This window comes from Macaca thibetana, chromosome 20 (assembly GCF_024542745.1).
Source record: "Macaca thibetana thibetana isolate TM-01 chromosome 20, ASM2454274v1, whole genome shotgun sequence".
Taxonomy (NCBI): Eukaryota; Metazoa; Chordata; class Mammalia; order Primates; family Cercopithecidae; genus Macaca; species Macaca thibetana.
This window is the reverse complement of record NC_065597.1, coordinates 58,046,862-58,060,906: the sequence shown is the minus strand read 5'-3', so window position 1 is coordinate 58,060,906 and position 14,045 is coordinate 58,046,862. Positions and strand designations below refer to the sequence as shown.

General features: G+C 39.4%; 2 protein-coding genes across 6 annotated transcripts in view; one reads left to right on the top strand and one right to left on the bottom strand.

Moving 5' to 3' along the window:
* COQ7 (coenzyme Q7, hydroxylase) overlaps window positions 1-14,045 on the top strand; it is a 375,365-nt gene that overhangs the window by 130,339 nt on the left and 230,981 nt on the right. The gene's annotated exons all lie outside the window — the stretch shown is intronic.
* The window catches only part of SMG1 (SMG1 nonsense mediated mRNA decay associated PI3K related kinase), a 113,445-nt gene that overhangs the window by 21,418 nt on the left and 77,982 nt on the right, over window positions 1-14,045 (bottom strand). For 4 of the 5 annotated variants that reach the window (XM_050774990.1, XM_050774993.1, XM_050774992.1 and 1 more), the window contains 11 exons: window positions 12,228-12,450; window positions 9,118-9,364; window positions 8,481-8,710; window positions 6,611-6,859; window positions 5,123-5,455; window positions 4,780-4,998; window positions 4,038-4,228; window positions 3,138-3,310; window positions 2,713-2,992; window positions 1,677-1,949; window positions 975-1,209 (listed from right to left, as the gene is read on the bottom strand). In XM_050774990.1, coding sequence (XP_050630947.1) covers window positions 975-1,209; window positions 1,677-1,949; window positions 2,713-2,992; window positions 3,138-3,310; window positions 4,038-4,228; window positions 4,780-4,998; window positions 5,123-5,455; window positions 6,611-6,859; window positions 8,481-8,710; window positions 9,118-9,364; window positions 12,228-12,450 — 2,653 coding nt within the window. The remainder of the gene's footprint in view (window positions 1-974; window positions 1,210-1,676; window positions 1,950-2,712; window positions 2,993-3,137; window positions 3,311-4,037; window positions 4,229-4,779; window positions 4,999-5,122; window positions 5,456-6,610; window positions 6,860-8,480; window positions 8,711-9,117; window positions 9,365-12,227; window positions 12,451-14,045) is intronic. The other variant, XM_050774994.1, reaches the window with a different exon arrangement.

The following is a 14,045-nucleotide window of genomic DNA, read 5'->3' as shown; positions in this document are numbered from 1 at the left end:
TGGAGACTTAGAGCCATATATTAAGAGCAAACGTATGTAACTATGCCATCAACTCATTCATGTAAGTACATCTTTTGTTTACTTTTTATTTCTACTTTTAAAAATTTCCTTTTTAAATTGTTTTGTAGTCGTGTGAAATTTTTCAGGAACTATTTCAAATGACTTTAAAAAGTTATATAATTAAACATTCCTAGGATGATGTACCTTAAGAACAAAAAGAACTATCCTAAAGTCTGTTATATAATGTTACTAATTTTTAGGAATCATATTTCCAATAGTGATATTAGTATTGTTATTCTCTTTTTGGTTTGGTTATAAGTGGCTTCTATTTCCCTTCAAAAAAAAGTCCTATCAAGGTATAATTTGCCCATAATAAACTGCACGTTTTAAACATATAATTTGGTATACTTTGGTACTTGCATACACTCATGAAACTGTCACCACAATCAAGAAAATCAGCATACCGATTACCCTACAAGTTTCCTCCTGACTCTTTTTAATCTCTCTCACTCATACTTCTCCATATCACCTCCTCTACTTCCAGGTAAACACTGATCTGCTTTTTATCCTATTATACACTCTCCATTTATAGGGGTAGAAATGTCTAGCTTTCTTTACTCAGCATAATTATTCTGAGAGTCATACATGTGGTTGTATGTATCAAGGGGTCATTCACTTTAATTGCTAAGAAGTATTCCATTATGTGGATGTACCATATTTTATTCATCCATTTGCTTATTGATGAACTTTTGATTTGATTCCAGTTTTTGACTACTACAAATAAAGTCACTATAAAAATTCAAAAACACGAAGAGCAACTGTAACCAAGTTACAGCTATAAACCTCACAATTATCTTTCCTTTAAATGACTGAGCAACAAAAGTGGAAGTCAAATTGTTTTCCTGGATTAAAGAGATGAGAAAGACAATATTCACTATCTAAAACAAGCTAATATTTAAAATAAAAGTGCTCACCTGAAGTGAGGTATACACTCCATTGGCTAAGTGAACTGTCTCAGACGCTTCCATGGGGTTCGGGATGTCTAAGTCCTGTGGCACCAGGTGGCACTGCTTCAGTAACTGAACCAAGCAGGTGACGTTTCCGCTCATACTGCAGAGTTCCTCCAAGAACCAGGCTCCATCCCGAGAAGTCAGATCAACCAGCTGTTCTCCAGCACTTGACGCTGCACCTTCCATCATCAGGTTACGCCTACAAGAGATAAATATCTGTATAGTGAAACTTAAATGTATACACAAAACAAGGTAATTGGCCGGGTCAAGGCCATGCCTGTAATTCCAGCATTTTCGGAGGCCGAGGTGGGTAGATTACTTCAGGTCAGGAGTTTGAGAGCAGCCTGACCAACATGGCAAAATCCCATCTCTACCAAAAAAATACAAAAATTAGCCAGGAGTGGTGGCACACACCTGTAGTCCCAGGTATTCAGGAGGCTGAGGTTGCAGTGAGCCGAGATCGTGTCACTGCACTCCAGCCTCGGCGTCAAGAGTGAGACCCTGTCTCAAAAAAAAAAAAAAAAAAACAACCAAGATAACTAAAATCTGAAAAGCAAGCAAGCAGCTGTAACACTGGGCAAGACTAAGGAAAGCAAAAGAACATTTTAGGTTTGGGATTAAAAATAAGACACAGGAAATGGTCCAATATGAAGTTGGCTAACTCACCTTGTAAGGGTACAAAGGGCAGAAATAATAACACTTGCTAGACTCAAAGATCCTTCTTCTCCATTCTCATGAAGGAAAACTTTAATGCAACGTTCAATTTCTTTCAACTGATCTTCACAAACTGGCACAGTGACAGCTTCCTGTTTTAAGCGTTCCACTTGTCTAATAAGTCTGCTGTTGATGTCTGCTGCATACCGCTGCAGGGTCATTTCAGTGGCAGTGATGAACTGACACACTGTTGGGGGTGGCTGGGGAGCATACTGCATTTCATATCTATAAAAATAAGAAAGAGGTGCTTGTTTTAACACAACCACCCCCAACATACAAAAGAATATTGTATTTAATCCTCAAACCAACCTTGAAAAGTAGAAATCATTATTGACATTTTACAGATGCTTAAGCCATTTCCTAAGAGGACTTGTTGATGACCGTGACAGAATCAACATTTGAGTCCAGGCACTATGGCTCATACCCCTGTAATCCTAGCATTTTGGGAGGCCAAGGCAGGAGGATCGCTAGAGCTCAGGAGTTCGAGACCAGCCTGGGCAACATGGCGAAACTCCATCTCTACAAAAAAATATAAAAATTTTTCAGGCATGGTGACACACGCCCATGGTCCCAGCTACTTGGGAGGCTGAAGTGGGAGGATCACCTGAGCCCAGGGAGGTCGAGGCTGTAGAATACAACTTTGCTTCCACACCCAACAAGAAATAAAACTGGCCAGGCACAGTGGCTCACACCTGTAATCCCAGAACTTTGGGAGGCCCAAGCAAGCAGATCACGTGGTCAGGAGTTCAAGACCAGCCTGGACAATTCAGTGAAAGCCCATCTGTACTAAAAAGACAAAAATTAGCCGGGCGTGGTGGTGGTGTAGCTCCAGCTACTTGGGAGGCTGAGGCAGAAGAATTGCTTGAACCTGGGAGACAGAGGTTGCAGTGAGCCAAGATCATGCCACTACACTCCAGCCTGGGTGACAGAACGAGACTCCGTCTCAAGAAAAAAAAGAAAGAAAGAAAATTAAGCACTATCAACTTACTTCCTGTAGAGCTCTTGACAACGCTCTACTGTGGTGTTACAGATGAGCTCTTCCATCCAGGTCTTCCACTGTTCAATTCGATGTTTCTGAAATATGGCCTTTGGATACTGCAGAGCCACGGTTGCATAGTGATGCAGTTGTTCCAGACAGCCACGGAGCACAGAGCGCCTCTGCTGCAGGAGAGCACCAACCTCCCCCTCCAGCTGCTCGCACTGGCTAATCAAGTGGGCCTGGCCAGCATTCTGCAGAAAGGCTGTTGCTGGCACGTAACTTGGAGGACCTTTTGGTAAAAGACAATATTAATCACAGTAAAACAGTGTCAAGTCAGCTGTCACTAAAAGCAAGCACAAACCAGGACCCCACACAAAAACATGACTATAAAACTCAGAGTTTCACATGTGAATCTATAATAAGTCAACCCATACCAAGGTCCATTTGTGTGCTTATCTCTTGAAGTAAGCTTGCAAGCTGTGTTGCTTCTAAATTATTGAATGCAGCCTGATAATGTGTTATCCACTGTTCAAATTCATTCAGCTTCACCTGGATTGCTTCCTGAACAGCTCTTTGCTGAGTCTGTAGTTGGGTGTGTTCAGAATACCTAATCAGGGGGACACAAACAAAGTCAAAAGATTTACTGATGTTTTCTTCCACATACTTTCCTACCCTGGAATGTGCTCACACATGGACTGTCCGGTATGCTCCTTGTCCATCTTGAGGGCCCCCTTTGAATGTCCCTTACTTCTCTGTTTTTCCTGACCCTGTGATTCTCTCAACTATGCTCACGACATTTTAATTAAAACTACCACATCTGCCAAGTTTTGGGTTCCCTGAAGGTTAGAAACTGATGCTTGACAGATCTTTGTAATCTGAGAGTCTCACGCAATGCTTAACACTTTCATATTCAACTACCCTTTACTGAGCACTTGCTGTGTATAAGATTCTTTCAGTTAACCACCCTATTTAATACTTAACTCAGTGAGGTAGATGAAGTAGCTGCCATTGTACAAATGAGTAAGGACGCAGATACAATAATGGTAATAAGAAAACCAAAACCCAGATTTTCTGATTCAAAGTTTTGTGTTCTAACCACTACACCCACCTATCTCCCATAATTAGTCATTCAAACAATTAAGTTAAATAAAATCAAAGAGGAAAATTTCAGTGAATTTTTGTTTACTAACACTTTGAAGTTGCAGTCACTGAGACAGCTTTTATCATTTACGTGAGTTGTTACAGTAATTCTAATCCCTATTGATAATGTTTATATAAATATGAAAATTCTAATTAATGGCACATATTTAGAAGAATTCAACACTGTTTTAAACCTGTGTTGCAGAGTGTGAGAAGGATGATCCACCCCTTCAGCTCCTTCTAGAAACTCTATTTCCTCCAGTAGTTTGCCCTGCAGTTTTTCCACATCTGTCAGTTGCTCCTGCAAGCTTAGGTATTCATCTAAGCTACTGTCCAACTTGGGAAGCACAATCAGCATTTCATCTCTATTCTTAAACCAGTTCACCTGTAAAAAGATATTGCAATTAGGAAGATTCTTACAGGGCCTATTGTGAGACATGACAGCATCAGAAAAACAAAACTCTACAAAACCCCAAAGGGGTGATGCATTGCCTCCACCGTACAAAGACAACTAACGTGTTCAAGTTTACACAGGCGTAAACTGACAGGCTCAATCTCATAATACCATGTATTAAAAGTTGCCAATGTCACCCAGAACAAGATTGGCGTCCCTGGCTACCAGATGGGGAAGGGAAGCTATCCAATTAAAGAACATTTACAGTCATCACTGGTAAACATCATTTCAATAATTAAGAAATATAATTTTTTCAAATCACGAACCCACCTCTTAGGAGTGTGGAATGTAACTGTGCATGTTTGTGTGGAAGAATTACCTAATAAAAAGATAACATCAAATTGCCACATTTAACTGCCATTTCAATATTATACATTAGTCTTGCCAAAAAATTAGAGAAACAATTTGCCTCAACATTTTGATGAGCATGTTACTCTATTAATAAAAAGAAGACAAGGACTTATTCTGTCACTGGGCTTCACCTTAATCTCAGCTACTCTGGAAGAAAACAGGCTGCGGGTGATCTCTCGCTCCATCTCTCTCTTGCTCTGCTTGCTCTCGGCCTGCTGGCCGCCTCCACCGTAGACAGCACCAGCAAAGCCCGCCTCGCCTCCTGCCGTCCAGTCTACCAGAGGGTCGTACACAAAGGCCTCCAGCAGCGTCAGCAGGGTTTCTCTGCCACGCCGCATAATGTGTAAAACCTGTTTTCAGGAGAGTTTTTAAAATAAGGTCTGCCACAAGTTTCATCACTAAAGTGTGTTTTTTATTCCATAGGTTTTGCTTATTTAACAAGTACACTAAAAGGGAGAAGAGAAAACAGCATACCTGCTCACATGAAAGCCTAAATACACCTTCTACTCCAGTTACACCCAGTGCTGTTTCAATGTTTTGTGTCATTCGAAAAGGTACTTTCTCAGGAACTCTAAGGCTTTTACCTTGAAAAGACAAATCATTATATTTTTGCCCTTTCACCAAAAAACATTTGGCCCTCATAAATGTAAAGTTTACTTTTATTTTACCTTTTTCAAAGCAAACATTGTAATCTATGTGAACAACTTCTCCAGTCGTCATATCTATGAGAACGTTATCCAGATGTCTGTCTCCAAGGCCAATTATGTATCCAACCATAGACATGACTGCAGTAGATCTTGCATAAGACTAAAGGAAAGGAAATGGGGGCAGCAAGCGAAACATCATTAAGAAATTCCCCTCCAACATGGATGTGATACTATAACATTTACAAAGCGCCATAAACCTACCCCTTAGTTTAAAATAAATCAGCAAATAAAAAGCATTCCTCAAGGTTGCTGCATGTGGTCATGCAGGCATACAACACTGTAGACCTGATTGGTACTAATCAGCTATCAGGATGCTGGATTAAAAAAAAAAACACAAACAAACAGAAAAACTTTTCTTTAGCCTTCCTAGTTTGTCTCTTTCTAAATTTTTTATTCTTTTCTTTTTTTTTTTTTAAAGACAGAGTTTCGCTCTTCTTGCCCAGGCTGGAGTGCAGTGGTGCAATCTCGGCTCACTGCAACCTCCACCTCCTGGGTTCAAGTGATTCTCCTGCCTCAGCCTCCCGAGTAGCTGGGATTACAGGCACCCGCCACCATGCCTGGCTAATTTTTTTTTTTTTTTTTTTTTTTTGTATTTTTAGTTGAAACAGGCTTTCGCCATGTTGGGCAGGCTGGTCTCGAACTCTTGACCTCAGGTGATCCACCCATCTCGGCCTCCAAAAGTGCTGGGATTACAGATGTGAGCCACCATGCCCAGCCTCTTTTTTTAAATTTAAATATTGATTTAAAAATTTTTTTTTCCTTCCAACTTTTTATTTTAGGTTTAGAGGGACATGTGTAGGTCTTTACGTGGGTAAACTGCATGTCACTGGGGTTTGGTGTACACATTATTCTGTCACCCAGGTAGTGACCCAACAGGTATTTTTTCCTACCTCATCTCCCTACTGCCCTCCACCCTCAAGTAGGCCCCAGTGTATGTTGTTCCCTTCTTTGTGTCCACGTGTGTTCAATGTTTAACTCCCACTTATAAGTGAGAACATGCGGTATTCAGTTTTCTGTTCCTGTGTTAATTCACTTAGGATCTCCTTTTCATTTCATCCGTAACTCTTTCCCCATCCTGCCCTCGGACAGAGTCATGTTCATGCCTTTGTAACTGTAATATTAAACTCAAATATAGGTCTGAAACTACCAAGTCTGGAGGGACAGAGGAAGGAAGGGAAGGAGGACAAACAAGATAGGTAAGAAGGTAGCAGACAAAAGAAATACTACTGAGTATAGTCTAAAACAAAGCACATACCTGTGTAACTCTCCACCATTCATCAGGCGTTGTGCAAGATGACCAGAGCTCTTTGGCAAGAAGATTCGGGGGTGTGGCCTCCATTAACTCTTCCAATACAGCCTTCATTACATGAAGAGGCCAATCCCGACGGGATACATCCAGGCTAAGCCCAACTGTTTTCAAAGCAGGGCCAATTTTACTGTAATAAAGTTCACTAGGACGGGGTACAATTCCAGGATTCTGAGGAGTTTGGTAGGAATCTTGGGCCTTAAGAAAAAACAATTTTTTTAAAAAAGAAAAGATCAATTTTATATAAGGAAAAAGAGTGCCTTTTATATGTAAAGTAGAATTTTTAAAAATGATTTTTCAGTAGCATTCTCTCATTACTCAGCTAAATTTCATGTATTAATACAAAATAGCTAATTCTTCTGGACTATGGATCTTTCTTATACACCTTTTAATTAGGCCCATTCACTTTATTGAAAAATCAGTCTACTGTTTAATTTTCTTAAGGTTCAATTCAAAACTAAACACTCAAGTTACTTTCTTCTTTATAGTACAGAATTCAGTTTTACAATTTAGTTCATAATTTATGCACATACTTCATTCTTCACACGACTTAATCAGTAATATAAAATTAACAGAAATTCAAAAACACATTACATGAGAATTTAGATAGCCCTTCTCTAATTACTATTTTGAAATTATCCTTCAATAACAATTCTGCAGTCTCCTGTGCCTAGGTTTAAAACTTGACTCCTTTCAAACTCTTGCTCTTTTCCCCTACCTACCCTAATCAGAAGCATTTTCTTTAGCTAGATGTGGGATCCTGAAGATAAAGACTGTATAAAATTTATCTCAGTATCCTAAGAGCTTAGTACTGTTCCTGGCATATATTAAGCACTCAGATACATGGCTAAAATATATTCTAAATTAAACTCCTAGTCTAAATCAAAGCATAAAATTCACAGATACAAAATAGGATGCCATGGTGATTAATTTCAAATTTAAAATTGCTTATTTACAAATATAAAAGAACTGGGTTTTAAAGCAATTGTTTACAAATTTAATTTAAAAGAATGGTAAATCCAATAAAAACATTAAGCTGTAAATTATCAAGTTACTGAGTGATGAACAACCACACATTCCCCTTCTCCAAATCTGTCTCAAGTTAAGATAAACCCAATGCCATCATTTTTGCCTCTTATATAACTATTTTTGGCTGGGTGTGGTGGCTCATCCCTATAATCCCTGCACTTAAGGAGGCTGAGGTGGAAGGAATACCTGAGCCCAGGAGTTCAAAGGCGGCAATGAGCTATGATCATACCACTGCACTCTAGCCTGGACAACAAAGTAAGACCCTGTTCCTTTAAAAAACAAAACAAAACAAAAAAGCAAACAATTTTATTTTTATAAAAGGTACCTCAAGGCCAGAGGCGGTGGCTCATGCCTGTAATCCCAGCATTTTGGGAGGCCGAGGCAGGTGAATCACTTGAGGCCAGGAGTTCAAGACCAACCTGGACAACATGGCAAAATTCCATCTCTACTAAAAATACAAAAATTACCCAGTTGTGGTTGTGCACCCCCCATAGTTTCAGCTACTTGGGAGCCTGTGGCAGGAGAATTGCTTGAACCTGGGAGGCACAGGTTGCAGTGACCCAAAACCACACCATTGCACTCCAGCCTGGGCGACAGAGCAAGACTGTGTCTCAAAAAAAAAAAACAAACAAACAAACAAACAAACACCTCAAAAATACTTTCCTAGGGACCTCAAATCTTTTCCTTCTTTAACCGCTTATAAACATGCAAAAATGGTCTAGTAAGCCTAGAAGCATTTCACACAATAACAGAGAATAGACTAATACACTGTGTTGATGATTTAATCAACCTTTTGTGCTTGTAAGGCAGCTTCCCGTTGTTGCCATCGTTTGTAAAGACCAAATAAGGGTGTGGCTCCATCTACCCACTGGATTAGTCCTGATCTTGTTCCTAGTGGTGTTACAGAATAGTGTCGAGCATGGAACCGGGGTGTTTCTTGGCGATTAATTGTAGCAAACATGGTATTCACAATAGATAGGAACTGCATTATTCTCTCATCCAGATGTAAATCCTCCAGTCCTATGAAAACAAAATTAAAATAGCTAGAATAGGTGATTAAACAGGGTTGGGAGCATACCACTCCTCTTTTTCAATTAGCAATGGCAGTCAAAAACTGACAGTCCATGAGGCATGCTGAGAGCATTAAATAATTCTATTTTGGGACAAGATACTGGCAGTAGATATTAGCATTATTAGCTGTACCTCACTTGTCCTGCTTGTACAAGTTCATACACAAAGTGGGGGTGGAAAATCTTTCTGCACAGCATCCAACCACTACCCTTCAAAAGCACATAAGACATAGGGCACTGCAGGCTAATAATAACATACAGAAATTCGCCTGAAATAATCTCCTACCATATACACCCACATAAAGCATTAGTAAAACTAATACTCTTCTGAAAAATGGAGTAAGTCTTAAATCCTACCTTTGAAAAGATAAGGATAGCTCTTCCCATCTGATCCAAGAAAGAGAAGTTTCTTTGGCTTAGTTTTAGTCGGTAAGATTGTGATGGTTCCGCCCACACTATGGATTGTGACAGTGTCTCTGGCTGAGACTTCCCCAGGAAGAGCAATTTCAGTGTTAGTCATGGCAGCCAACCATGGACTGATTTCTTCAAGGCGCAAGATGTAACTTGCACGTTTCTGTGCTCTCTGTTGCAAACTTAGCATTATCTATACTCATAAGATGGGAGAAAGAAATTTACATTAGATTAGAACACTTATTTTCTTCCACATTCAATCTGGCATAAAAGTAAATTTTAGGCCAGGGGTGGCAGCTCATGCCTGTAATCCCAGAACTCTGGGAGGCTGAGATAGGCAGATCACTTGAATTCAGGGGTTCAAGATCAGCCTGGGCAACATGGCAAAACCCCATCTCTACAAAGAATACAAAAATTAGTCAGGCACAGTGGCTCGTGCCTGTAGTCCCAGATACTTGGGAAGCTAGGGCAGGAGAAGAGGATCATTGAGCCCAGGAGGCAGAGGTTGCAGAGACCCAAGATTACACCACTGCGCTCGAGCCTGAGTGACAGAGGCAGAACCTATCTCAAAAACAACAACAAAAGTAAATTTTAAAATCCATACAACTATCTGTTGTTGTAATTTCTATATTTAACTCAGTGCTGGGATCTGGGCAATCCTGGATGGGTTAACACCGGTGGCTGATGTGTACTACAGGATTCTTACTTTGTTAAGACTCTTCCTTTTCCTCTGTCCAAACAAGCAGTGAAATCACAGGAAATAGAGGGAAAACGCTGCTGTGGTCATCACCCAATTTGGGGCTTTTAGCAAACTATTAATAATTCCCCAATGTTGAGCTATGTATGCACAACACCAAAACAATCCAGTCCTTGCAATAGGTACAGCTAGCAGTCAGCTGTCAGTTAGACAAACCTTTAAAAAGTCATCTGCAAAGTTATTAATATTAAATTACAAGAAAAAATGAGGCTCAATCTACTCTTATCAAACTGGAGGAGAGGAAATCTGGTGGATTTCTAAGAAACTTAACAAAACTGAAGAAAAGACAAAGACAAGTAAGAACATTTTTAAAAGAGAAGTAACCATTTAGGTCTGACCATTTGAGGTTTGCAGAAAAGCCCCATAATACTTTCTAATAATCACAGGGAACGAACTGTATGTACAGGTGTGTTGTTACATGCAGCGAACTCAATAATATGCACCCAAATTTAAAAATTCTGGACTCCGCTTCCATGTGAAAAAATGTAAAGCAATCTTTAGCAAGCTCTGTTCATAAAAAGAAAAAAACCAATTGGAAACACCCCAAGTGCTCAATGACAAAAGAATAAACTGTGGTATTTTCACATAACAGAACATTGTTTAGCTACACAAACACACACAAAAAAATCATTGAATTATTTTAAAACTTAATAGCGATCCAATATGGTAGTAAAAAAGGCAGACATGTACATACAATATGATCTCATTCGTAGAAGTTCAAAAACGGGCAGAAACTAAACAATGTCATTTAGAAATGCATCTATAAACAAAAACTATTTTTTAAAAAGTAGATAGGGATTAATTAAAACTCAGAAAACTGGTTGTGGGTGGGGAAATATAATTAGGGAGAGAAGTAGGACTTCTATAAAGTTTAATTTCTTTATATAATTCCTTTTTTTTGAGCTGTACTATATCTAAAAGAGAGACACAGGTATTCTTAATTTTTAAAATTATTCTTTAAAATGTACAAAATCATTTAAAATTTTTCTGTGATTATAGACACATACACACACACACACACACACACGTGCACGCACACACAGGGTTTTACAGGGTTTCCTCCTATATCCTCTTCTGATTTTCTAACTTGATTTACTGAAAGAGAAACAAAGAAACAAAAACCTGGTCTTAGAACACAAGGAAACACAGGCCAGGAGTGGTGGCTCACACCTGTAATCCCAGCAATTTGGGAGGCCAAAGAGGGTGGACCACTCGAGACTAGCCTGGCCAACATGGTGAAACTCCATCTCTACCAAAAGTATAAAAATTAGCCAAACGTGGTACTGCATGCCTGTAATCCCAGCTACACGGGAGGCTAAGGCAGGAGAATCACTTAAACTCGGGAGGCAGAGGTTGCAGGGAGCCAAGATTGTGCCACTGCACTCCAGCCTGGGCAACAGAGTGAGACTCCATCTCAAAAAAACAAACACCCCCCCACCCACCTACACACACACAAGGAAACTCGAGTTTTGGCAAGAACACATAATAAACTTCATCCTTCATGTTAGTTTTCTTTCCTGTACTTCTAGTTATTTGCTCTGAATTTAGCACCTTGCATTTGCTAAAGTTGGCTGTACTTTTTGTTTCTACATGTATCTTTTAATAGCTTTCTCATTGCTCAAGTTCAGTAAGGAAATCAGTTAGGAGCAATAAAGGTAAGACAGAGAAAAGAGGGAGGGAGAAGGAAAAGCTGCAGCTACAAAGTAATAAGCTCCCCCAACTAATGGTGTTATTTGCTAGAAAAGATAAAGACCCAAGAGAATACAGAATTAAGAAAATCAAAACATAAAAGATAAGGATTCTCAAATATGTTCCATGCAGCATATGTGGAACTGATTCCAGAACAACTACTTATAAAAATTTATGTTGTTATAGGTGACTATTTTGTCTATTAGAAATACTGAATGCTCTTCTCATGAAAAACTACATAGGCACAGGGTTAAATTTCTTATCTTTTATGAGGCAAATAAAGCAGGCAACCAATATTTAGCTCAGGGTCACAGGCCCTTCCTTGGCTAATTTCTTCATCTGTTGTTCACTGGTGTGAGCCTTCCATACATAATGTTGTTCACTGGTGTGAGCCTTCCACACATGAAAGATTGGGCACCTTTGCCATCCATCCCCCTTTGCCCACTGATTTCCAAATTCTTAAACAGAAACACTTATTTGGCCACAGGCTGCCTTCTACAGGCTTATAAAATCTCTTACATTCCAAGTAAGGAGTCCACTTATTTAAATTTCGTATCTCATGGGAACTGTGATGTGCCATTTCAGTAGCATGCTTGGGATTATTCTCTACCTCTTTAAATGGAATCCAGCTGCTCCCAGGCTTTGCAGGGTTCGACGGTGTCTTCAGTTTTTCCAGGGCATTTTCAATGGCATCACCATAGTTATCCTGAAACCATTTTTCATGAGGTGTTTCTGCAGGAGCCGCTGTGATACTCCTCACATGCTCCAAAGCAAATACGATGGGCTTCATCAAAGCTGTATGCTTCTCCCTCATGATTGCAATTTTCTCTTCTCTGACCAAGAAGACATTTTTATTCAAAAACTTAAATGTGTACATTAAAGTTTTACACAAACATGGAACAATGTAAATATATCAACTGTTAAGTAAACAGTACCAAGGAATAAGTCTAAATAGAGCAATAACATATTCACAAAGTAAATTACTAACAAAGAATCTTTTTTTTTTGAGACAGGGTTTTGCTCTGTCGCCAGGCTGGAATGGAGTAGTGCAACCTTGGCTCACTACAACCTCCACCTCCTGGGTTCAAGCAATTCCTCTGCCTCAGCCTCCTGAGTAGCTGGGACTACACACGCGTGTGCCACCACGCCCAGCTTATTTTTCGTATTTTAGTAGAGACGGGGTTTCACCATGTTGGCCAGGATGGTCTAGATCTCCTGACCTTGTGATCCGCCTGCCTCGGCCTCCCAAAGTGCCAGAATTACAGGCATGAGTCACCGTGCCCGACCAATAACTGTTTTTCGTTTTTTTAAAAAATGCAGCTCACAAAAGAAGGCAGCTCCTCTTTTCAACGAATTAAATGATGCAGAGAAAATGCAATATCAACATGCAAAAGAATGAAGCAGTAACTCAAAATGGATCAAAGACCTAAACGTAACACCTAAAACTACAAAACTCTTAGAAAACATAAGGGAAAGGTTTCATGACACCAGATTTGGCAATGATTCCTTGGATGTGGCACCAAAAGAACAGACAAATTAAATTGAGCTACACCAAAATTAAAACTTTTGTAAATCAAAAAATGCTATACACTATGGAGAGAATGAAAAGACAACCCACAGAATGGCCACAAATATTTGCAAACCATGGATCTGATAAGGGCTAGTTAGTAGCCAGAATACATAGAGAACTCCTACAATTCAACAATAAAAAAAAAAAAAAAAAAAAACAATTAAAAAATGGGCAAAGGATTTGTAATGACATTTCTCCAAAGATATGCAAATGGCCAATAAACACATGAAAGGATGCTAAACATCACTAGTCATTAGGAAAATGCAAATCAAAACCACAATGAGATACCACTTCGCATCCATCACTACAGCTATTGTCAGAAAAAAGAAAAGAAAAGTATTGTCAAAAAAAGAAAAGAAAAGAAGCCCTCATGCATGGCTAGGAGGACTGTAAAATGGTGCAGCCACTGTGGAAAAGTGTGTTGGCTCCTCAGTAAGTTAGAAGTAGAATTGCCATACAATTCAGCAAATCCACTGGATCATCCACAAAATACACGAAATTCACATAAAATAATAGAAAGCGGGGACTCAGATACTTGTACACCAATGTTCATAGCAGCATTGCTCACAGAGCTAAAATGGAGAAGCAACCCAGCTGTCCATAAACACAAGGATGGACAAAATGTGGTGTATCCATACAATATTATCCAGCCATAAAAAAAAAAATGAAATTCTATCACATGTTACAACATAATAAACCTTCAGGCCATTATTCTAAGTATAAAAAGCCAAACACGAAAGGATGGATACTGTATGTTTCTACTTCTATGAAGTAGCTAAAATAGGCAAATTCATAGAGATGGCAAGTAGAATAGAGGTGGCCAGGAACTGAGGTGAGGGGGAAATGAAGAGATAATCT